The following is a 25,111-nucleotide window of genomic DNA, read 5'->3' on the forward strand; positions in this document are numbered from 1 at the left end:
GTTTGGGTTTGCCGTGTTAGTCCTTGCCTTTGGTGGACTTTCCTGGCACTCCTGACATCTCATGGGTACTTTAGGACGTCTTACAAGCTAAGTAGGTTTATTTACCCAAATGGGGTGTATTTAACTTTGAATGTTACAGTCTCAGTGTTTAATAGCTGTTCTTACAAAAACTAGGATTATGCTCTAATAGCTATTAAATTAATTAATGTATTTTCCCAGAACAATTTAGGTTTTTGATCACCTTCTATCTATATCCCGTTATCTATAACTTGATGCTTTTTTTTCCCACCCGATATTACTGTATTCCCAAAACTTTGTAGATGATTTTTATCTCTGATACTATCCCAGCTTTTAAGTTACCTCTTTAAATGTTTGCTTACAGTGGAATATGTTAAAAGTTTATTAAAAAAAATATATTATTTATATGAGTTAGCTGCTTTCCCTCTCTGAGCTTGATAAACTGGCTCAAAAAGAGTCATTGAGCTCAAAAGATAAATGACTCAAAAAAGAGTCATTTATCTCTGTTTTTGCCATTAAATAGTCTTTGGGCTACATCAGCAGCAGTGTGTTACTGCTGCCTGACTGGGTGCTCTGGTCCTGCGAGCACACGTTTGCCAACAGAAGAACCTTCTTCTATTCTAAGTTAGTAGAATCTTGTTTTATCTTAGAATGCCATAAAAGAATAATGGTTTGGGAATGAGGGCTTGGTTTTTCCGTCACAGTAAGCAGCATGTTTTGTGTGCACATCTGACGTTTCTGTGGGCACTGAGATGTCGTTGCTTTTAGGCTCGGTGGCACCAGGTGTTCCAGCTGTGCGTGATGTGCCACTGCCATGCGTTTTGCCTCATGGATGGAGGGATTACTTGGACATGTTTCAACTGCATTAATGGTCGTTTTGAGCTTTATGTGCCAACAGGCAGCTGAGCTTTTGCTCTTGAGCTGTTAGACATTTGATGTATTTCAAATACTAAGCTTCTCCGCATCATTTCAGTTAGATCCTGCTTTGAGCTGGAATCTGGTAGCCAACAGCTGAACAGTTTCCAAATATCCTGTTAGCTGTAAATCTCTGGACTATGACTTGGTTTTTTTTCCCTTTTCCATATGCATCCCAGCGGCATAAGTAGATGTTCAGCTTTGGCACTGTGCTTGAAATGGAGTGTTGGAATGTTTCTTCCAGCAGCCTGCTTAGTCGACGCTAGTTACACTGCAAATGTTCTAGTGCAGGGAGGGTGTGGATGTCAAGCTTCAGGTTGGACTCTGTGCTGTATGAACTTGCTTGTTGGAAGGGTGTTCTACAACTTGGGGAAAAAAATTGTCTTTACAATGCCTCTGTCTTGAAGTTTTGAGAGTGGGGAATGACTCTGCGAGGTGTCACACTCTTTTGTATCAGTTTATGTATGACAGGCGACATTTATCTCTCCAAATCACTTGAGACGGTTTGACTTCACAGCCATTGATACAATTTTCTCCTTCTCTGTGCTATCTAGTTCAAGAAAGCTATTTTTTATTGAATATTAAACTACTTTCATTGAACTGTAGGGAATTGCCCAAATGAAACAGACAAGTCAATCTTTTTGCCAATGTCATAAATGTAGTAAAAAGTTTTTCTTTCAGTTAAATGAAATTTAGAATTGCTCTAGGATTTTATTGACACTTCATATTAACAAGTTCTGTGCTCCGTTTCTTTCCTTCTATACACTAATATTTTTGGATTTGTAACAAGTTTTTACTGGTTTAGTTTCAATAGAATTCCTGTTTCAACCAGTTGCTAACTGTAGATCATTGAAATTCTTCTTTTAGAAGAGATTATACTGGGAATCATGAACATGAATGATTTTGTACTGCTCCCAGGCTCAAAAACTGGAACCTCGGTGAGATTAAAAGCAAAGTAAGTACATTTTATCTGATTGCAATATAGATGTTTTTTCATCATTTTTAATAAATTTTAATGCAACATTAAGTAGAAGAGCTTATTTGTGTAAAAGCAAGAAGAATCATGATGTGTTTCTTTTCTAGTATATTCCCTATGCTTTTATTCTGAAGCCTTTCTTTTCTCAGGCTTTAATCTATTTTCTGAGCAAGTTACAGGTTTTATAATGCTGTGTATCTAACATACATGCTTTGAAAACAAACAATGCTGGAGGATTCACTGGGATAGTTTATTTTAAGCAACAGACCTTCTGAACACAGACACAACTGTGTCAGTTTTATGTTGGCCACTCAAGCTTATATTGAAGTAGCCACATCACTGTTAGCCTACCCCTCTGTAATGAGAAATTCTCGAGTCCGAGGAGTTTACACCTGCCCTACCCTAAATTTTTCAGAACTATTTTCAGTCTTGCTGGGAGATAGAAGAGCATGGCATGCCTTTAATGACAAATTTTTCAACTTTTTTTTCTTGCTGCTTTAAACTTCTTCAGGTACCTTACTGTCTTTTATGTAGTGTCGAATGAATATTTTACTACTTTAACTTTTCCAGAACTGTCAGACAACTGCAGTCGGAGAAAGTGCAGTTAGAAACAGAAAACAAAGAGATGGAGAAGAAGTTGCGGCAACTACAGTCAAACATGAGCAGAGAAAAAGAAGAGAGAAAGTAGGTTAAATTTCGCTTTCAAAAAAAGGAATCCAATGAGATGCTTTTTCCAAACCTGCCCCTGCCCCAGATGGGATCTCTTGCAAAGTTTGGAATTCACAGTAGTGTTCAGGCTCTTCTCTCCGATCTTTCTTCCCAGTGATAAACTTGCTACCCTATGACTTCCCTGTTTTAAACTCCCATGTGAAATTTTGAGAGATATATATATATTTTTTTTTTTTTTTTAAGAAGTAAACTAACAAACTTCTCCTGGCAGGGATATTCCTTCAGCAGCAGAGATCCCTTTTCTTCATTTATTCCCTTTTCTCCCTTTTCCCTCTGTCTGATTGGATTTGTGCCTTAGTTTTAAAGCAGGAGACCAAGTAGTTTCTTTTGCCCTATTTCAATCTCAATTCTGACATCTCTAAAGAGGATGCTGTTCTTAATACTGCTTTGATCCTGTTTTGCATGCAGCTGCGTAGCTTCTCAGGAAGACATTTTCTGTATGATGGAAAACATGGCGTGGAAAGTGAGCATAATGTAAGGAAACAAGTGCTAGGGTGGCAGTTTCAATCTCAGCTCTGTTTCTCGCTCACTCGGAATGTTAGCACATCTCTGCAACATCTGCTTCCATTTCTTTTTACTTCTGCCTGACATGTTTTGTCACTGGAGACACAAGTTCCTTGGATACCTTAGTGCCTTAGCCTTGGTAATGCTATGGGCCTGCTGTTTGCAGCTCTGTCAGCTTTTGCTTGAGCCGTTGAGGCGATGTTTTCCAGGTAGTGCGTGGCACTTTTTTTCCCCCATATTGTTCTCGTGCAGTTTTTCTTGTGTTGTTCTCATGGCCTTATACCTGCAAACCCTGATAGCGTTGTTATGGTGAGCTCAAATGACAGCAATCATTGGCATTTGCACCACTGGGAGGAAAATCATCCCTCTTCCCCCCTACCTGTTTTCCTTACCCCTTGTCTTGTATGCCCTAGTTTGTTTTGCTCTATATTTGGTTTTCTGTAAAACAAAGTAGATCAGTCATTTGAATGCTTGATAAATATTATGAAATAGTGTATTATGCAGTGTTGTAAAGCTGAAAATCACTGTTTAATCTCCCTTAGTCTTAGATTCTTCCCTGCTATCTGCAGTGTTTATCATAGTAGTCAGTATCTAAACTGATATTCGCTGAAATCTTGCCTGTATGTATGTGTTCCTGGCTTATTAAAAGCCACTACATTCCAGCTGTGCTGGATGAATGCCCCAGAGTAAATTGGGATGACGAAGGTTTATCTAAAGTGTACTTCTGTTGCAATTTTATTCTTCCAAAACCAACCTTAGAGAATTGATGAGATTTTCTTTACTTCAAAGACTTAGATCAATCTGATGGTCTAAAAATAAGTACTTTCTTATGCATTTGATGCTTTTACTACTATTAAAGTAGATGTGAAGCAAGAATGGAAGGGAGGTGTTTGTGTGTTGGGGAATTGATGATCCTATAGACAAATATTTTGGTTTTGTGATGCTCTGTTCTTACTTAAAAGCCTGAAGAAAAACCTTTATGCTGCTCTTGCTTACAGAAGACATAATTTGTAAGTTCTCATTTGCTCTTGGTTCATAGGAAATCAAGTGCTTATCATTGGAAATCTGGACAGGCAAGACCAATGATCACTCAAGCCCGAGTTTTGTCACAAAGCAAAGGAAACAATAACAAGGTAGTAAACTGTCAGTATATTTGCAGATAAAGCTATTTAAAACAAAACAAATTGTAGAATGTTTATGCTTCAGAACACAGGAATTTTAAATACTATATAAATAAAAGGTTAAGCACCTCTGAGTAAAATTTCTGACTGTTTATTTTCCCATGCTAAGCTGACATTTCCTTTTGAGCTGGAGGAACATCAAGGTGCTGTTTGGTGATCTGTTGTTTTTTTAATTGCAAGAGATAGCAAATTGTCACTGCTTCTACAGATTTAATATTGTAAGAGTCTAATTTGGTGGTGATGGAAGTCATTGGGAGCCTGTATTTCAAATTAATTAGGCCTTGTCTAACATCCATTATGAAACTGAAATACAAGGCTTCCCGTGAAGTTTTGAGTACAAGTTCTCTGTCTTCGTAGATAAAAGCTGGAAAAGTCCTACATTAATCCCCTGTGGACTAATGCTAGTTGGTCAAGTGTGCATTAAACATCTTTGAAGCATTCTCTTGGACAAGGACTGGACTCAGTCTGTTCTCTTGGACTGACACTGAATGCTTCTGAGTATTTTAAAATGTGCATTAGGTTTATCAATTGACTCTTGTTCTATGATGTCCTAAAAGGAAAGACGTAGAACTGTAGAAGTAGAACATTTCTGCTAAATCATTGAAAAATTTGTTTTCTTTTTAATATATACACGATAGGGTATTTTCACTTATTTCCTTTTGGAAATGACTAGGGCAGTTTTGCTCAAACTCTCAAGAAATACTTCGGATAAGGCAGATGTATGGGAATGATAGAAGTCGGTCAAATTTTTAAGTAGCTGAAGACTGGGTCTTGTAGGGAGTATTATCACTTCCACCTGTAATAACCTAGTCTTAATACTTCGTTCTCTGGTGAAATAAATTCATCATTTTAGTAGCTTAGGTTCTTGTCCTTGAGGCTGTATACATCATGGAAGCAAGCTTTGGGTGTATCCATCACCAAATAATGTTCACAAGTGCTGTTAAAATACCAACTGCAGTAACAGAGCTTATGTTCTTTACTTCTTCCATGTATTAGCATGAAAAATCTATAGGGGGATCCTCAAATTCAAACTAATTCAACTCAGAGATACTTTCTTTTTCCTTTAGCAGACACTGATGTGTCTGGAGAGGCATGCAAATTGGACGGAGTGGAACATAAAAAGTTGTGTTTTGTTTTGTTTTGTTTTTTCCTGGAAGCTGTGCTATGTGTGCTGTGTTGGAATGGGAGCTGTTAATTAAGAGGGAACATTTGAAACTGGCTGAAATAAAGCTTGTGTAAGTCTGAAGAGAAAACCAGACAATGACAACTTCAGACTAAGCCGTTGCAGTTGCTATTTGAAGTCTTTTGAAGCAGCAGCGGTTTGGTGTGAAGGTCTCCTCAGCCAACACGCTCAACTTCAGTAAAATTGCCTGCTTGCCTGTGAGTAGAAGAGAGGATCTGAATGAAAAGGTTTTCTTTAACCCACGTTTTTCTCTTTCCCTTTTTCTGAGACAAGTAACTCAGAGCTGTTACTACTTCAAAGACTTGAGATTTCAGCAGTGCTGGCTAAGGAGAAAATAAATGCATGGGGAAGAATTTTCCAAAGGGCAAAATTAAAATGCCTGCAGATGCATAAGAGGGAGGGGGGGAAGTGAGGGTGGCCTCACTTGGAGAGGGACTTTTTACAAGGGTGTGTACTGATAGGACAAGGGGCAATGGCTTTAAACTGAAAGAGGGAAGATTTCGATTAGATATAAGGAAGAAATTCTTCCCTCTGAGGGTGGTGAGGCACTGGAACAGGTTCCCCAGAGAAGTCGTAGATGCCCCATCCCTGGAAGTGTTCAAGGCCGGGTTGGATGAAGCTTTGGGCAACCTGGTGTAGTGGAGGGTGTCCCTGCCCATGGCAGGGAGGTTGGAACTAGATGATCTTTGAGGTCCCTTCCAACCCAAACCATTCTGTGATTCTATGACTCTGTTTGCAGGGAAAAACTGAGGAGCAAAAATGTTGAAAGTAGTCAGTTACTGGGGTGCTACACCTGGAAGGGTAATGAGGAGAGGCAGAAGGAAAACAAACTAACACCTCGCCCCCCCCCCCCAAACTATGGGTAGATAAATGTGCAGATTATATGTGAGGTAGACTTCACTGGTTGATATTTGAGCTGAAGTCACTGTGGTTGTGAAAGTTCTGCAGGTCTCTGCTGGTGGAAGGCACTTGCTGCGTCTTGGGCTGGGTAAACAAGGACTAAGTCATTTATGAATGGGGAGGGAGACTGGGCACAGGCTTCATGGCTGTCATGAGCAATACATGGAGTTTTCTCTTTAAATACCTGCTTAGCTGTTTTCCTAGAAACAGTAACATTTAAATTCTATAAAAGTTATGCTTTTATTCATTTTCATTAGCACCACATATATATATAGCACACATACATATATATTAATAACTATATCAAACATTCTTCCATATAGGTTTCTTCAGGAAAAGTGAAGTTGCAAATACTGAAAGAACAGATTCAAGGTAAAGACGTCTTTGTTAACTAAAGAAAACCTCACAAACTTCTGGTAGAGTGTCTGGTTCTTGGAGGTTGCTACAATTGAGCAATAAAGAAATCGGAGGCTGGAGTACTGGGTTTGCTGGTTTGTTTTGTTTTGTTTTTTTTCAGACCCAGTGAAAGAACCATTTAAGGGTGAAATGGAAAATGCTGTAGCTCATGAAAAATCTGAAGGGAAGGAGGCAGCACGTGGACTATATGAAATGAGGAGTGCGCTGCTGGTGAGTAAATGGTTTAAAAATTACTCCACAGCAACAGAATATAATGTATGTATAACGTCGCTTTGTGGCAGCACCTACACATACACGTATTGTATCATATAATATGTTGTAAAATGAATTACCTTGGGTTTGTCCAGGCTGTAAGCTGTGTGTGGTCTTGCAGATAAGCCGTCTGACCTGGAATTCACTTCCAGGCTCCTTCATGAAGCGACCTCTATATGGAAACACATGTGTGCATGCCTAAATATTACGTTAGCTGTCTGTACTTCAGCTTTTCTGTACAGTACAGATGTGTTCTGGTAGTCTATATAGGATATCAGTGTAAAAAGGAATCACTCTGATGGCAGTATTGCTTCTTTGAAATGATAAAATCAAGGAGCTCATCTGAACTTTTAGCCTTAGTTTTTCTGGTGAATTTAAGATTTTTTTTTTTAAGACCTTATTTTGCGGTTTATTCTGCTGGGAAAATTAAGACTTCACTAGGATGGTCAGCTTGAGGTGCCATACCATCTGTTAGATGTGCAGCAACTTAAAAAGAGGAAAAAATTACTTACTTACATATTCGAGATTAATTTGATCCTGCTTTATTTAAATATCTTATCTTGCTGCAACTGGAATTAAAGTCATAGGTTTTTTTTTCACCTGTGTCCCGAAATGTGTTGGTGATCCACTTGGATTCTGGGATTTCTGGCTGCGATAACTATTTGGTATGCGTGAGGTTAAGGGAGATTTGATACACTGATCTCCCTGAATAGCCAGGGAACAGATTAAATGATTCTGTTATCAGAACTGTTATCAGTTCTTACACAGGGAGTTTCTTCAAGGTGTATTTTTACTAATTTGCCCAGCGTGTGGATGTGACTGACAAAGACTGATCTCTTACTCAATTAAAGCACATTACCATGCGATTAGAAGAAGAGGTATGGTTTCAGGCAAGTAGGGCAAAATTGAATGGACCACGAATATTTTGTAATTTTAAATACTTTGATAAGCACTAGGGAACATTTTTAATTCTGACTGCTTTCTCAGCTGGCACTTGCTGGCTATGTTAAGAGTGGAAAGTAGTATTATCAAGTATGAGGTGATTAATAGGGAAATTTTGCCTTTTAGCAAGTGTAAATAGGAAACCTAGCCTCCAAAATAACATGTAGCCCAAAAATATTTGATTTTTGAAGTAACTTGTGCAAAGAGGTAGTTCCATTGTTCTGTGATAAGGAAATAACATTTTTATTCTAAAAAAAGTAGCATTTCTCCTAGGAAGGTCATCCCCCCACCCCTAACGTATGCCATGACATTTTTGTATTGTTTTTACGGCAAACTAAAGCAGTTGGAGCTGCTAACACCCAAACCAAAAGGAACACACGAGTTTTATTTGTGTGTCTTTTCAGTGGTTTTCCTTAGGAAAAACTACTTGTAGCTTTTACATTTCTGTCAAGATTACCTGGCAAGATTGTGCTTCTTTTGATTTTTTGTTTGTTTGTGGCTTTTTTTGTGTTTTTTGTTTGTTTGTGGGTTTTTTTGGTGTTTTTTTTCCCCGGTTTTTGTTTGTTTGCTTTTGTTTGTTTTGTGAGGTTTTTTGTGTGTTTTATTTTGGGGTGGTTTTTTTGTGTTTTTTTGTGTGTTTTTTGGTGCTTTTTTGGTGTGGTTTTTTTTTTTGTTTTTTTGGGGGAGTGGTTTATTTGGGGGGGTGTTTTTTTTTGGGGGGTGGGTTTTTTGGTGTTTTTTTTTTTTCTTTTTTGGGGGAGTGGTTTATTTGGGGGGGTGTTTTTTTGGGGGGGGGGGGGGGGGGGGGGTTGGTGTGTTTGGGGTTTTTTTGTTTTGTTTTTTTCCTGCCCCCTCTCTCAGTTTCCTTAGTGCCCACCTAAGAATTCCCACCCTGTCTGTGTGGTCGAGCCGAACACCCCCGGCAGCGCGAAGCGCGTGCTTTTCCTCCGTGGGAGCTTTCAACGCGCGCTGCAAATCCCTGTTTCCCGATCATCCCGCTCCTCGTTGTGCCGCACGCCCAGAGCTCGGTGCGGGACAGCGAACCGCTCCGCCAGCGCCCGCACCGGCAGCCCCGCGGCGCGGCCGGGACTGGCCGCCAGGCGGCGCTGCGCCCCCGCGCTCCTGAATCCTTAATTCTTGATCCCGGAAAGTCCCTGGGATCTGCTGTGAGTGGCACCTGTGAGGTTAGGAGGAGGCTGGTGGGTAACAAAGCATTGTTTTAACGGTGCTTGGGTCACAAAGGCATTGCTTTCACACTGTCACGCGTGACTTTCTTACTCAGTAGAAAGTTTTCCAGTTAAGAAAAAGAGTTTTCTAGAGGCAAGTGGGCTGAGAGAGTTGGGGCTGTTCAGCCTGGAGAAGAGAAAGCTCCGGGGTGATTTTATTGCAGCCTTCCAGTACCTAAAGGGGGCCTACAGGAAAGCTGGGGAGGGATGTTTTGCAAGGGCATGTAGTGACAGGACACGGGGCAATGGCTTTAAACTGAAAGAGGGGAGATTTAGATTAGATATAAGGAAGAAATTTTTCACTCAGAGGGTGGTGAGGCACTGGCACAGGTTGCCCAGAGAAATTGTAGATGCCCCATCCCTGGAAGTGTTCCAGGCCAGGTTGGATGAGGCTTTGAGCAACCTGGTGCAGTGGAAGATGTCCCTGCCCATGGCAGGGGGGTTGGAACTAGATGATCTTTGAGGTCCCTTCCAACCCAAACCATTCTGTGATTCTAAATATTGCAATACTCACTGGAAAAAACAAACCTGTGCTGCCTCTTCTTGTGCCTTGATGGATTTTGTAGTTACACACGCCTCCTCGAAAACTGAGCTAAATCGAACGAGTGGTAGTGTTACGGGGTTGGAAATGTGTAACAAGTTGTTGGGTCAGGAGATTTTTGCACAGACTCTTTGAAATATTGCTGTTGGTATGTCTGAGAGTTTTGCAAATTGTTAGATGTCAAGTGTTTCGGAAGAAAATATTTGTAAGTACTAAAAGTGGCCAAAGGTGTGTGTTTATTCGTCAAGGACAATTCTATACCCTTGTGAGTATCTTTAACAGTCTATGTTACTTGAAATTTATAGTTACAAGGAAGCTTGAAACTCTGAATTCCTGCTTATAATTACGTCTGTTCTGTCAGATGCCACTTTTAGCATTCCTGGTTCTGTCATACTTGGATTCTGCTCATGAAGGAATAAGCTGTGGTGAAAGTAAAATGTTACACAGTACAGCGGAAACTGGAGATGTGTGTAATTTTATTATTCGGCTCAGTAATACTCCGTTTCTAACATCCAACTTTATGTTGCATATCTGTTATGAAACAGTAAAAATTTTATAATTTTATAATTAGGGTAGTAAAGATTCCTCCTGGAATTATTGTATAACACTTAATTGTGACAAACTTAAGTTTTTCATGCATAATATTTGATTGCATTTCATAAACGGGTTGTAGTAACTCTTTTTTTGAATGAAATCATACATGCATTTTAGATTTTATCAGTTGGACAAAACCACTATTTTAGTTCTCCTAAGATTATTCCAAATTTTATTTTGATAAATGCAATTATTTGCTTTTTTCAATACTTTTCCAAATACATATCATTATGCTTGTTTCCATTTTCTTTCATTCCTATGTTAATGATGACTTTTATAGCTGGACTTAATGAAAGAGAAGCCATGTCAGGAACTCTTTATGAAAAAATGTTTGGATTCATATTTCAAAGAATCAAAATTACTTTATTGTTGAGTGTCTTATAGGGTCCTGACTGAGTGTAAATCGATTTAACTGTTTCAGCTCTACCATATGAGGTTTTCATGAAGGCGTCGATGTCACTGGATATGTCCTTCTGTTATTCTGCTAAAATTTGTATGATCATCTTATTCTTTCTTCCCCGAAGTACCATCCTTTTAGTCATGCAATGAATTGTCAGTTATTGATCTGATAAATACATTCTTGTCAAAATGATCCTTTCTTACAGAATGTTAGTAGAAAGTTTACATCATTTGATGGAAAAACTTCAAATGACAACTCGGGCAGTTACAGAAGGGTGCATCATCCTGGGAGTAACAAAAATCCAGCAACAAATCATCTTTTTGAGATGATGTGCTATCCTGAGTTAGACAGTGGATATAAAAGTTTTTCCATGAGCTGTTTTGCATTGATATAAAAATATTTCACTGTACGCATCTAAATGCAGACTGGTTAGGATTTTTTTTTAAATAAACTGTAGCAGATCTTTGAAATCTTGAACTGGATGGTAGCATAGAAAGATTACAGTGATGATAAATCTTGACAGTTGTAATGCATTCTCTCTCTCTTTTTTTTTTAAAGGTTCAGCCACTTGTCTCATTTTTGGTGGTAAACAAACTGGATTGAAATGTTGGAGGTTTATTTGTGGGGATTAAAGACCGTAGAGTGGTTCAGTGGAAGAATACAAGGATTTAAACTGAGAATCACCGAGTGCTGTGATCACTCCTGATCTGCATCAGGAGAATGCCACTTCAGTTGTCTTGGTTCTTCCCCCCCCACCCCTTTTACTTGTTGTCTGCTCTGTTCTCTCCAATCCTACTCTGAAACTAGTTAGAAACCGCCTCTGTTAATAAAGGGAGTTAAGGAAGGGGTGCAGAGAGATCCCCATGTTTGTTAGGAAAGGGTGCAGAGAGATCCCTGTGTTCGTTAGGTGTCAAAGTAGGAGAAAAGCAGCATCTGAGTTCAGCTGCTGGGGAGTTTGACATGACGCCAGAACGAGGAAACTTTGCAAGTGTTCTCTAAATCAGTTTTGCGATTTTTGCTGAAGTATTTTGAAGCAATTGAGCAAAATCTCAGTGAAGATGTTCCTGTTGTTTATACAAATAACACAGCAGGGTGATCCTTTCATATATTGATCTGGTATTAGATACTGTGTGCCAGAGTACCAAGAAGAACATACGTAATGCAATTCTGCTGGCTCAAAGAGAGCAGATGGAGGAAGCTGCATCAATAAAATTACTTTTTTCAAAGGAATGTGACTTCTACTTAGTTCTGCTGTAGTGTTAAGATTATTTTCTTTGTGTGGTGAAAAAGAAATCAACACAATCTTTAGGTATGTACTTTTGAATGCATGTGCCATAGGAAACATAATGAGCCAAGGAGAAGGGCTATTGCAGAGAGAAATTCCCCTCTTGTGGGGGATGATGTTGGGGGGGGAAGAATGGCTATCAATTATGGATGATTATGGACTATTAGGTTTGCGGAAAAAGACAAAGCCATCATGTTCATACAGTAAACTTGAGTCGTCTTCATCCTGCATTGTGGTATAGGAATCAGAGGAAGACTGCAAAAGGAAAAAAGTAACTGCTGTTTGAAGCGGTTAGTCTCCATGCTTCTGCTCCTGTGCCTTTATGGGACGAATGTGTGCCTTACTTGAGGATTTTGTAGACAAAGGGTCTGTCTTTCTTGTATTTCTCTGTGTAAGAAGGCGGCATAGGGAAGCAAAACATTTTTTGGTTTTGCTTGATAATCATTCAAGAGTTGGTAATCAAAACCTGCAGTGGTTTTCTTTGTTCTAATGAAGGTTGCAAATCAGTAAAGTCTCAGTGTCAGTTAAACTGTCAGTTCCCTTTCTGGAGCTGTTTTCAGTCAAGCTCACCTAGTTCTTTACGGTTTGGACTTCCCTGGGCTATTTTTTATGTATGAACTGGTATTCCAGTTTGTTCATTTAAGGGACTTTTTCCTCTACAGATGTGCTTCTGTCTACCGAAAAGCTTCAGTAAGCAGAACTTCCTTAATAAACTACATAGCTCATAAATTTGTTTAAATGATATGTGCTGCATAAAACGCCTCACTTAGTCTGTCCTTTGTAGTACCTAACAGAATATTCAGATCGTTGAATTTTTGCTTACACATTTGCACATTATTGATTATTGAAATTATTTTGTGCTTATGTCACTATCACTCTTCAATGTATGGTCATCTACCTGCTTTTAATATGATGTTTAGTGGAATGTTTGAGTATATTTGTAATAAATTAATGGTTTCATAATATTTCATTGGCAGACAGAAGCTGATACACATGTTGGAAAATTGGAAGTCGTTGATCACTTCATCAAGGAAGTAAATCTGAATGAATCAAAAATTGATCATGAGCGGAAGAAAGTAAACAGCAAGCATCAGGTCCCATCAGACAAGTTTTCATCTCTGCTAGAGTCAGAAGGCAGTGCTGAGGTAGTGTACAGTTTGGAGAAAAAGAAAAAAATTCTTTTTATTGTTTAGGACATCTTAGGTAGAGTGGCCTTAGTTTTTTTGGTAGTGTGCCAAGTGAGGGATCAGGCTACCAGACATGCACAGCCCATTGACCCGTTTGTGTCTGTTGAGATAATATCTGTGCTATGCATAGGATGTGGGCTGTGTTTGGGTTGTTTTTGTGTGCTTATACAAAATCTTTGGTTTTTCTTACTTTGCTCTTCAGAGAACATTGCAATTTATTTGTGAGCAAGACCACATAAAAATTGAGTGATCTCGATTAACAAGGTAGCTAGATTAAGCCCAGAAAACAAAATGCTGCATTTCCACAGCTGATATTAAAAATGTTGTTGCTATTGTACATAACTGGGGAGAGGATTATCATCAGAAGTGCTGTATTAATTATGTTGTGGGACTGATTTAGGAGCTATCCTCAGAATCAACCTGTACAGACTTTGAAAATCAGAACAAAAGATTATTACTAAATGGTATATTTAATGAGGAGGAATCTGCAAAGTCTTTTCAGGAAGCTTTGATTCAATGGAGAAAAGGTAATTGTGATCACAGAGAAGAACTGTGTGCCAGTGAATTCCTGTCAGGTATGAATTCTTCTGTTTTAACTGCATTTTAAAAACATTAGGAGTAATTTTGGTGAGTCAGCAGATTTTTGATTAGTGGAGGTAGATGTTCTGTTAGAATAGTAAATGTCTCAAGTTTTCTCTCTGTGTTTCTTTATAAATTAACAATAATCTCTGAAGTTTTTTTTAATAACCTGCAGATTAGTGTTTCACACCCAGTTCTTGTAACGAGCTACAATCTTGACCAGATCATTTAGCTTGCGTCCCTGTATTTTTCCATGGCATTGTTTCTCACATGAGACTTTAATATGAATAGTAATGCCAAGGCATAAAGTCACAGCTTTTAGCTGAGACAACGAATGTGCATGGCTCAGGATTTCATATCTTGTATCAAAGTATGCTTTCTGCTTGCCTTCCACAGGCTCTTAATATTTCTTTGTTCCGGTGAAAAGATGCAATCAGTTGAAGTATGCATGGAAAAATACGAAAAAATACTCTTGTTTGATAGGATTTGTGCAAACTAGTCTCTTTCCTCTAGTCCATGGATTGTGTTCCTTCTTTGTGTGTCTTTGTACAAAAAATATTGTACCGAATTCTTTTTGTGTTTTGTTTTTTTTTTTTTTTTCCTTTTTTCCTGTGAAATGGTGGGATTTTTATCTGTGGAGTCATGTATTACCCCCCACCTCCACGCTCCTCATTGTGGTAATCTTCCTTTATGTGAGAAGCTGTAATAGATTAATGAAATAATGCTGACTGTGTTGTGTAAATATAATACTGCTGGCCAATTACATTTTGAAATTATGCAAAGACTTGGCTGGGCATAGTCTGCTAATGCGACATTCATTCAAAAATAACGTCATCAAATAGTGAGTTTATAAATCTGAATAGCTGTATACATTTATTTTTAAATAATTTTAATAGAATCTGTGGGAATTTGTGAGGTACAGACCAGTCTTACTCTTATGAAGCATCCTGTCCAAATTGAATTCAAGAAGGATGGCCTGAGCTACATGGAGAAACTCTTGCTTAAGAAATACAGAAGGTATTGTTGAAGTTGCTGGTACTGATGGAAGAAGTCAGAACTACTTAATGGCATTAACAAAAATTCCATTGAAACTTTTTAAATATTAGCTATGTTATCAAGAGCTAAGGTGCCTGTATACAGAGTGCTTTATTTTAATAAAATAACCATTATAACCATACTTGATGAATTAATATTTCAGAATTACTGCAGAGGGAGTATTTGCAGGGATTCTCTTTGCTATCAGTTTGTTGTATTTGAAGACCAGTACTGATGCTTGGCTGCTTGATTTTTGGGGCATTTGCTACAGGAGTTTTATAGAGAAAAGGAAGTATGATCTTCAGGATACTTTTATAAACATTGCAGAGTTCTTTCGTTAGTCCCAGAGGTGTGAGGTCATATCAATGAAATTAAGAATTGCTACTTCTCAGCAGCAGTGAATATTGTGGGGTTTTGGTGGGTTTTGTTTGGTGTGTGTGTTTGTTTTTTTTAAAGACTGTGATAATATATATATAAAGTGACGACTTCTTAAGGTTGGTTTCTTTTCCTTTTTTAGAACTCCTGTTGATCAGATTTCTGGTAGTTGTGTTAAAGATTTAAGGTCTGTGCAAACACTAAGTGTACATCAGGCTGTGCCTGGAGAAGGAAGAGGAGGAGATGATGATGTTGATGACTTAACAGGTGTAATAGATTTCTGTTTATTGAATCTAACTATTAAATACTTTTTCTTGGGCTTTTTTTTCTATGATCACTGAACAGCTATGCACTTAAGCAGTTTCTGCTTAAAGAAAGTAACAGTAATGAAAGGAGAAATTTATGGTACTTCATAATAAATATAAAGTTGGCATTTGTATAAGTGAATCTTGAACAGGAAAAATTGAAATGCGTCAAATTAACTATATTTCATAGTTGAAGAGGTGAAGAGATATTGGACGTCTGTTTTTAGAGAGGAAGTACCCAACACTATTTCTGAAAGTGCAGAGTCCTCTTTGAAAATTGAGTTCCTCGATGATGTAAGTATGTAATAAAAGACTTTGTGAATCTTCACAGTGATCCTAAGTGATTTGTTTAAATGTTGATCTGTTAAATATTTAAAGTAGCAACAGCTAATCTAATTAAAAACTGGTACGTTTTTTATCTTTTCCATGAAAATGTTTAAAACTTTGCTTTCCAAAGTTTCGCTGTCATTTTTTTTTCCTGTTGTGTCCAGGGATCCTTACTATACAGAAATTATACAAAAATAGAATCTGCAAGCTTTTAATCACTTGAGTTTTTTTTTTTTTTTAAATTTTAGTCTATTGCTGAATATGAATTTATTTGGTTTTGTTTTTCAATTAGTCTTATGGCAAGGACTTGGAAGAATCATCTCACTTATTGGTGATGGAAGCTGGGTCTATGGGAATGAACAAGCAAGGAAAAGCTGAACCACTGCAACAGTTTGGAAGGTATCAGAAATGCAGAGATTACTTGGAAGAGAAAAGGGAATAATCCTATCTTCTGACTTGGTTACATTCCTAAATAACGGGTGCTTTTATTTGCTGACAGTCAAACTGCATGTGAATGGGGAGAATCCTTGAATGTAAATTGTTTTGAGGCTGGTTGAGATACACATCTTCTCATCCTTGGTGCAGGACATAGACTGTGCCTGTGTCATGACACTTAATTACTGCTTTCCCTTCCGTTACATTTCTTCCAAGATCCTGTCTGTGAATGCTGATTTTTGTGCTTGAAAGTCTTCATTTGAATGACTTAATGATTTGATGATTAATTTATGAGATGTTCTAAGGGCAGTTTGGCAGTTAACAGGCATATGACATGTATGCCTTCAAAGTTGGTGAGTAGTAAGTTTGTGTCTTCGACTTTTATCAGCAAGCCACCAAGGTGTATTGATTGCCTGTAACTGGAGAGACATCACTTTGAGATTTATTTTGTTTGCTTAATCACTCCAATGTTAAATCACGTAAGATACGTTTCTTCATTTATATATGTGCTGAATTACAGGTAGAATTTCTTTTGTGTGCTCTTACCTCAGTATGAGCAGTGACTAGCTTACAGACAAGTCTGTAGTTGGTCCGTGTTGTATACTTTTAAGATACTTTCACTTGACTAATCTTGTAGTTCCAGGCAAAACTAAGAGTCCTAATAATTAATGATACTTGTGCAATTCTTCTGATCTCTCAAAATTTATTTATGATTAAATGTGATCTGTTTTTATTATGTTGTATTCTTCTGGCCTTTCCTCCTTTCTCAGTTTCAAAGTGCTTCAGCAGTTGCAGATCGGAATGACACAGTACCAGACTTTTTGCCAAGAGAAACTGTAGATGTAATGAGAAAGTCATCTTGTCATTTAACTTCCACAGCTGACACTCAATATTTTTTACCTTTTCCTCTTCACAGAAATCCTGTTTCTTCTAAAGAAATTTTTCAAGGTAAATGTTGAAAGTTATTTTTACAATATACGTAAGTGTATACAGTTTTCTCATTTTTATATAGGATGTGGCAGTCAACTATGATGATTGTCTGAAAAAAAAAAAATTGAAGATTGTTAAATTATGTACCATTCCGTGATCTAGGCAGGTCCCTTGACCACAATTTGATGGACTGAACAAGCTGTTTGGAAATGATCGGTATCCACTGTGACAGTACTCTCACAGCTGCGAGCTCATATTTGAGGGAGAGACTACCCCAATATGAGTTTATACTGAAAACAAAGCCATTATAAAGCAGATGAAGCGATCATCTCTTGGTTTATCTGTACTGTATTAGATTTAACATATGGCATGTGTCCTTTTTATGTAGAAAAATGCTTTTATATAGATAGGTTGGGAAACTGTGGAAGTGACTACCTGTTCTGCATGAATAATTATAAATTGTGTATAAGTATTCCTGTTGCATCTCAGTGAAATTACCATGAACGTTCAGCAGCTTTATTTTATGGCACTTTAAGAGGTCCCAAAGATCTTACTCTGTGTCCTAAAACTATGTATAATATATTGTCACTTTTTAAATATTAAGAAGTAAGTTGGAATGTCAGGGTACTTAATTTTTTATTCTTGCAAGTACCAAACAATTGCTCCAGCACTTCAGGACCTAGCACTTATTCCCTTTGTGCTTAGTTCAAGAAACTGCTTATTTAAGTCTTCAAATGTGAAAAAGCAAACAAGAGCTGACTAATGAGATGTGATTTATGTGTTTCTTTGGACACAGGATAAAAAATAAAATGGCTATGTCTTGTATAAACAAAGAGAAATAGCTTGCAGAATCATTCATAGCCTGATCGTACGTATTTCAAACCTTTGTACTACTTTAAAGGAAATTTTATGAAATTGCTGCTATTGGAGTTTGTACGCTGGCACTGGTTAGATTATAGCATTCTAAATGTCAAAAAATTACCATGAAGAAGTAGTTGGAAATGTGTTGAGATTATTATCAAGAACTAATGTTTTCATAGACAATGATGTACAGGAAAATATACATTAGACACGGAACTAGTGCTATTACCTGGGAAGTCCTAGTCCTGGTGTATGTTGGTGTCTCCGAGTATCAGGCAGGAAGCTGATGAAAGTTAACTGTTCTTATTTGTAATTTGATTGCTTAGGGATAACTTCAATGGAGGTCTCATATTCTAAGTTCGTGAAGAAAATGTAGTAGACTTGCAGGTTATAATTCATACTCATTTCCATAAATATTTTTTTCCTATTTTCATTATTTTGGTGCACTCTTGTAGAAAAAATGGTCATCTGCAGTCTTGAAAGAATTGCAGTGCAAAAGGAGAATATTCAACTAAAGACTGCGAGAAGATCACTTAGCACCTGTAAACCACCTGAGAAGATTTCTAACCCTGCTGAACTAATGAGCAACAAATATCTCCTTGAGACACAACTGCAGAAAACCAATAAGGACTCACGAGAACTCGACAGTGTCTTCAATAGCCAGAGTTTGGATTTGCCTGTAATTACAAAGTCTTCAGTGGTAAAATATTTCATCTTTGATGGCTAAATAGATAAATTATGTCGCTTAATCTGCTTTCCCAGTTTGGCATGAGGCAACATACAATGTTGCTGAATCAGTTGAGAGATAGTGGTATTTGTATGGTTACTGTGAAATATTCTACTGCTTTTTCCCCATTGTCCTCCAGACCCATCCCAACCCCAAAGCCATCAAGAGCATAGTTTTAAACAGAGGATTGTCACTGGCTACCATATTTCATCTGTAGGGGATGAAGGCCTCTGCACTTTCCAAATTGTATTGTCACTCTTCTCTATTTGTTCAAAAAAAGCAAAAGAAAGAACGGACTAGTCTCAGACAAAAAAAAAATAAAGGTGTACTCGGGGAGAGCGCAGCTCTTCCCATGTTAGTATCAAGGTCACTTCTCAGCTGAATGCCAAAAATTGTAGATACTCTTACCTTACCTGAGTTATTCAAATGTTCTTTTGCTGAATTGAAAACAAAAAATCATGGAGGAGGTTGGGATGTTAGATTTGGAGTCATTCTTAAACAGTGTTACTTTAGTTGATGTACACAAAGATAAGTGAAAACAGACAAATAAAAACTGCTTTTCATGTCCACGGTCAATCAGTGGAAGAATAGACTCAAACTCTTACAACATTAGCAATGGAAGTTTATAGGATTGTGAAGCATATATCATGCCAAACCATCATCCTTACACGTATCTATTTCATCAGGCTATCAGAACCATTCCAAGTTTTATGAAATAAGCATTTTATCAATACAAACTTGCAAGGGTAACTTAAAAATTTTCCTGTTTCTTTTCCTGTTTCTAATATCTTTGTGTTTTACTCAAGTTACAGGATATAGCCAGAAGACAGAAATCTGTTTCTACACGGTACTGGGGACTTGACGGTTTCTTTGTTGTAGGTGCAAACCCTAAACAAGTTATGCTTGAAGCACATTCTCCGTGTACTGACTCTAGCCCTAGGAATAGTGGTAGCTCGTTTCCAGGTAATGGTGTATGAATAAAACCCTCAAACAATGTACATGTTTATCACTGTTTCTGTTAAGACATCCTTCTCTTCATGTAACTTGGATCTAGCTTATTTTTAGGAGTCACTTTGGGGTAGCAGTTGTACCAACACACATAACTGGTGCTGTGGAAGGATAAAATAAACTTACCACCCTGAGATTACATCAATATAGTGCCATAGATTGCTGTGCTTCTTTATATCCCCTTAGAATTTGGTTCCTGTAGTGCATAATACACATCACAAAAAAAATGCTTTTAATGGTGTATATGAAACAACATGTGAAATGATTGGTGAACATGAATATTTCATCACGTGTATAGCTTGAATTTAAGCTTGTTAGTGTGTTAGATACGATTTTTTTTTTTTTACATTATATGTGGAAAATTTGTTGCATGACTTTTTAAAATCACACACATTAAATGCATCAACTATAGTAACAGTAAATGCATATTAACACAAAATCTGCAAATAATTTTCTCTAATGCTTTTTAATTTCAGGAGATGGAAAGTGGGTTACTGAAAGGAGCTTAAGCGAATATGCTGACAACTCTGTAGTTCAAAGTGTCTTACAAAGTCTGTTGAATAGACCTTCAAGTGGTTTGGACACTCGAAATAGAATTTCTCCTCTGATACTACAGTGGGAGTCGTACCCAGGTAAGGACAGCAACAGCTTTGAGGCCCTGCTTTAACAGGTTAATTTTTTTTTAATGTAAAAAGTAGAAGTGCTACCTGTGATGATTCTGTTGAATTTGGGTCATTTTTATATCTTCTTCTGTGTATTTGTATTTTAATGTATATAATAATAATGATGTATCTAATGGCTTTTATATATATGGCATTGTTTTCATAAGAATGGGCTTTTGAGTTAAAAAAGATCTCTTTTCAGCTGTCACTAATAATTCTTATTGTGCTTAGTTTCTACTCCTGCCTTTACCCCATTGCTCCCATATTAGCTTGAATATGTAGATAATAAACTGTCTAGAACAAGATTATGTGTTACTGTGTGTTTTGCAGCATCTAGTGCAACATGGGTTAGATCTAATATAAGATTTCTTTATGCTACTGAAATAAGTCTTACATGAACCATAAGAAACAAAGAAACAAGTAATGCATAACTGCATCTGCACTTTTTAGTTCCTTTTCTCAATTTCAACTGTCTCCATCTCAAGGAATGTAGCTTACATTATTTCTCTTGTCTTAAGCTACCAGTTTGGCATTGTAATTTTAAAAATGCTATGTGCAGAAATTGAAACTGTCAATTTTGAATCCCAGAAAAATATTCAAAAGTGTCTATATTTTATTCATGTTGCCTAAATTAAATAAAGATGGAACCAAAGTTTTAAGTTTTCCAAACACATTCTCAGTCTCTCCCCTCCTCCAAAATTTGTACCATTGTACATAATATTTAAATAAAATATTTTTTTTTTTGCTGAAAGATACCTCTGCAGTATGAGGTGCTACTTCCCAATATAATTGCAGCCTCTTTTATTAAGTCACAGTCTTAAGCAAAATTAATAATTGGTTCAGATCAATTTATAACTACAATTAATGTCATTAGTGAGCTGAAATAAAATTCTCTTTATGTATTAAATCTTGAATTATTACAAGTTGTGACCCCTTCTGTTATTTCAGGAGATGATTCTAGAAGACCTTGGTCAATGAATACGCTACACCGTAAACTGACTGGAAATTGTCCCCCAAGCCCTCAGCCAAGACCAAAGAGTTCACCTGGGTCTGTGCTTGGAGTTAGTACTGAGATATCAAAACACAAGTGCCGTGGTGTAACTAAACAAGACGAGCATCTTTGGGAATATATTGCTGATGAAGAAGCCTTACTGACTCTGGGAAAAGAATTACTAAGTTATACAGGTACGTGACAAATACTGCTCTTTGTTCTCCTCACGCTTGGAGGTAACACAACGACAAGAAGTAGCTATTTCATTTGCCTTCTCAGATCTAACTGGTTTTGGTGCAAGAATGTACTAAACCATTTGACGATGCAAGACTCTGCCATAGTTGAATGTGATTTATTTCTGTTTGATCACACTTTAATTTACCCTTCATTTAGCAGAAGCAAACTATTTCATGCAACTTTCTTAAGTAAGTTTTTTACCCCCCCCACCCCCAACTTCCTTCAGTTTTTTACTCCTTGCGTTTTTGTTGCAGAAATCTGCAAGATGTACTAGGTACTGTTTCAGATGATTAACTGCATTTAAATAGATATCTTTTCCTTGGATACTTCACCCCAGGTGAAGTTAGAAGCTAGATGTGATTTAATGCAAGAGTAGCAAGAAGAGGAAGAGATGGACAGGAAATTTTATAAATCTATCCTGACAAGAACTGTCACTAGTAAGGCACAATAGATACGGTATTACCTCTCATTTTGAGTTTGACTCCTGCCTTTTTAAACCCATCTCCTTGTTTTTTGAGAGTGGTGGAGGTGGCAGGTGGGCAAGGTCAGTTGGTAATGGTTGAACAGAATGAGTTCGTTCTTGTTTTGTTCTTTGAATACAGGGGAAACAAAAGGATTGGGATGCTTCTGTTCCATCTCAATGAGGAGATGGGTCAAGTGCCTAAGACACTTTGTTCTGTAAGCAGCCTTGATGGACTGCGTGTCTTGGGCTGTAACATGGTCCCTCCCTTCTGAGCTGCTATGGTGCTTTCGTATGGGCACGTCCTGGCTATGATGCATCTTCAGTAAACAAAAGTAGTCTGGATTCTGGAGTTTTCTGTCTTTTAAAATGTTTCTATCTTAGGTTTTGCTGTGTTTTTTTCACACAGTTCTTCTGAGGCTTCCAGATACCACATTTCAGGACAGCTGTCCTTTTTGATACGTACTCATCAGAACCCATATATTTTTGAAAGAATTTCTGTTATTATTTGCTTGAAGAATGATCATCCATGCTGAATATGCTCAGAGAAGAATTCGGAGGGCAGTTACTGTTGAACTGTCCGTTCTTTCTTTCCATTTTCGTTCCACTTTCTTGGAATACTTTTCACTTATATAAGTTGATAGCAGAGACTTATGGCTAGCTGGGAAAATAGTAACATACTTGCATGTGTGCTATACAAGAAGCATAGACTATGACCCTGGTGGATCATCTTTTTGTGTTGGTGGATGTGGGACACATCCTGTTACTCCGCTTTAAATACGTACCATTAGTCAGCTGCCAGTCTTATGTTTGCTACTGTATTTTGAGGTCACATAGGTATTGGTGGGCCCTATATATAAGGTTTCATATTGTACTGGCATAAGCACCTTAGAAGCAAACTCTCTCCATTACTTCTAATGATACAGGAACCATATGATAAAAAATCATAATTTATTTGAGGGCTTATAGTGACTTCCTTCATCAGCTGGTGTCGTTTTGAGACTTTTAATGGCAAGTTTTTTGTTGATACTGTGAAATTCTTTAAAATTGATAGTGCAGGTACTGCATTTTTTTTTATATATATTTGTTCCTGAAATGACCTAAAATATTTCAGGTCCTGAAAAACATTATAGCTTAACTTCTGAAGATGTAACCTCCTCCAGCAGACACCCAGAAAAGATATGTAGAAAGAGTACAGACTTCCATAAAAACCTGGAGCTAAAAGACCACAGCAGGGTTGATAGTCTCAGGTAAGTTAAACTTGCTGAATTTGTTTTTATGATACTGTAAAATGCTGAATATGCCAAACACCTTGCCAGAACTGAAATCAAAACAATCTTGACTTTCCGATTGTACTTTGCATGCTGATTACCAGTGTCAGCATGACATGTTTTGGATCTTGGTGTTCTAAGCCAGTACTGTCAGGCAGCTCAGATTAAGAATAAAGTGATATAATTTGTTGTTGAGATTCCAAACTATATATTTTGAGATTATGGGGGTTTTAATGCATTAGCTTTTGTTAATATACAGCACTGAGATTTACAAAGTACGCCTATTACAAATCCAAGTTCTTTGGTCGTAAGGTGCCTTTAAAAGGAACAGTTTCGAGCAGGTGAGCCAATAAAGCTTAACTCACTGGAGTCTATGATAGATCTGTTATGGTGCCTTGGAAACTAAGGAGATGACTGGAAAGAAGGAAGTTCCCCAAAGTTCTGTCTGTTAGTGGTTTCTTACTATGATCTCGTAACTAGGAAGGGTCAGTGAGATGCTGTGACATTAACTACATGCTATGTGAATATGGCTGATTCAGAGATTTGTGCTTGGTCGGGTTTTTTTTGTTGTGTTTATTTTTTTTAATGTTCATAGTACTGAAATTGCAGATCAGTAGAAAACCAAATAATATTTGCAAATAGTGCAGATGGTATAAATGAGACCCACTTTCCTAGCTTACCTGTTCCAGCATGTGGGATTTCTCTTTTAAGGCACGAGAGTGACAACATTATTTAGTTCCTATTTAAGAGGTGAAAACATATGTGACAAAACCTGAGGGGGGAAAAATGAGTATAGCAGCTTGTAATGTATGTATACTTGCAAGATATACAGCAAAAACTATTTCCATGCCTTTTAGTTCTACACATGTGAGCATGTGCCACTAAGGCTTAAAGCAGAGTAGCTTGAGGAATTTGAGCTGCTGAAAATAACTATGGCATGTTTCTTTTAAGGGGCTGGGATGAAAGCCAAATGGATGATGAGGAAGAAATTCTGGAGGATAAGCACCAGGTTCTTGCATTACAGTGAACATGCAAAGAAAATGCAATTTCTATCTTTGTGTATCATACAAAACCAAGAAGCAGACGAAGAGACGTCTTGGGTGCTGCTCAAGATATTATTTATTAAGGATTATTTTGTAGAACTGTCAATAAAAATTCTTAAAAATCCCTTGATTTTGGCTTTTTTATTAGTATGAAGAAGTAACAGAACAAAATAAAACTGGTCTTGTGCTGTTCTTTTTTAGGACTTTTTTATTCTTTAATTTTTATTCAAGATGAGATTCCTTGCCCGCAGATTGAATTTTATATCTTGAACGCAGTTTTATGTTGCCAAGCTGAGAGGTAATGTGCAAGAGGGTATTAATGGAGCGTTCCTAATTTAGGGGTCTCGATATGGCCAAGTTTATAGGGTGAGATGCATAGTAGAAAGTGTAATAAGTCTAGTATACTTTACTCCTTATCCTATATTTTACCACTAAGAGACTTTCATCTTGCAGAATAGGAAATAACTGGTTCACCTAGTATATTTTACTGCTCCTGCTACACTCCTTAACTTCAGCAGGTAGTATATACTAGTAGTAAGCTTGGCTTCCTCTGCTCAGCATTGATGGGCAGTCAGTTCTCTTTCTGCACTGTACTACTTCCACTGTTCCAAGTAT

The 25,111-nt window shown here is 37.4% G+C and overlaps 1 protein-coding gene across 2 annotated transcripts; it reads left to right on the forward strand.

Annotated features, from left to right (window-relative positions):
• Positions 1-1,820: 1,820 nt before the first annotated feature.
• Positions 1,821-24,480, forward strand: ZBBX (zinc finger B-box domain containing). Of its 2 annotated transcripts, XM_086618699.1 has the most exons (19): positions 1,821-1,888; positions 2,480-2,593; positions 4,182-4,275; positions 6,730-6,778; positions 6,924-7,033; positions 9,210-9,216; positions 13,045-13,208; positions 13,651-13,825; positions 14,726-14,846; positions 15,382-15,506; positions 15,735-15,838; positions 16,164-16,270; positions 17,223-17,254; positions 18,553-18,797; positions 19,631-19,793; positions 20,309-20,464; positions 21,443-21,679; positions 23,297-23,432; positions 24,405-24,480. In XM_086618699.1, exons 1-19 carry the CDS (start codon positions 1,821-1,823, stop codon positions 24,478-24,480), a joined length of 2,283 nt encoding a protein of 760 aa, XP_086474825.1. The 2 variants fall into 2 exon arrangements, with proteins under 2 accessions (XP_086474825.1, XP_086474826.1); XM_086618700.1 differs by lacking the exon at positions 9,210-9,216 and having other exon boundaries at positions 13,041-13,208; positions 19,631-19,787.
• Positions 24,481-25,111: the final 631 nt, after the last annotated feature.

The sequence above is a fragment of the Tauraco erythrolophus genome, chromosome 11, assembly GCF_009769465.1.
Source record: "Tauraco erythrolophus isolate bTauEry1 chromosome 11, bTauEry1.pri, whole genome shotgun sequence".
Taxonomy (NCBI): domain Eukaryota; kingdom Metazoa; phylum Chordata; class Aves; order Musophagiformes; family Musophagidae; genus Tauraco; species Tauraco erythrolophus.

What these genes read in the sequence shown, in the direction of transcription:
- ZBBX (XM_086618699.1), top strand. Translation starts at nt 1,821, where the DNA reads ATGAACATGAATGATTTTGTACTGCTCCCAGGCTCAAAAACTGGAACC. An exon ending in TGCCAGTGAATTCCTGTCAG is followed by an intron (nt 13,826 to 14,725) that starts GTATGAATTCTT and finishes TAATTTTAATAG; the next exon opens with AATCTGTGGGAATTTGTGAG. An exon ending in ACAGTGGGAGTCGTACCCAG is followed by an intron (nt 20,465 to 21,442) that starts GTAAGGACAGCA and finishes CTGTTATTTCAG; the next exon opens with GAGATGATTCTAGAAGACCT.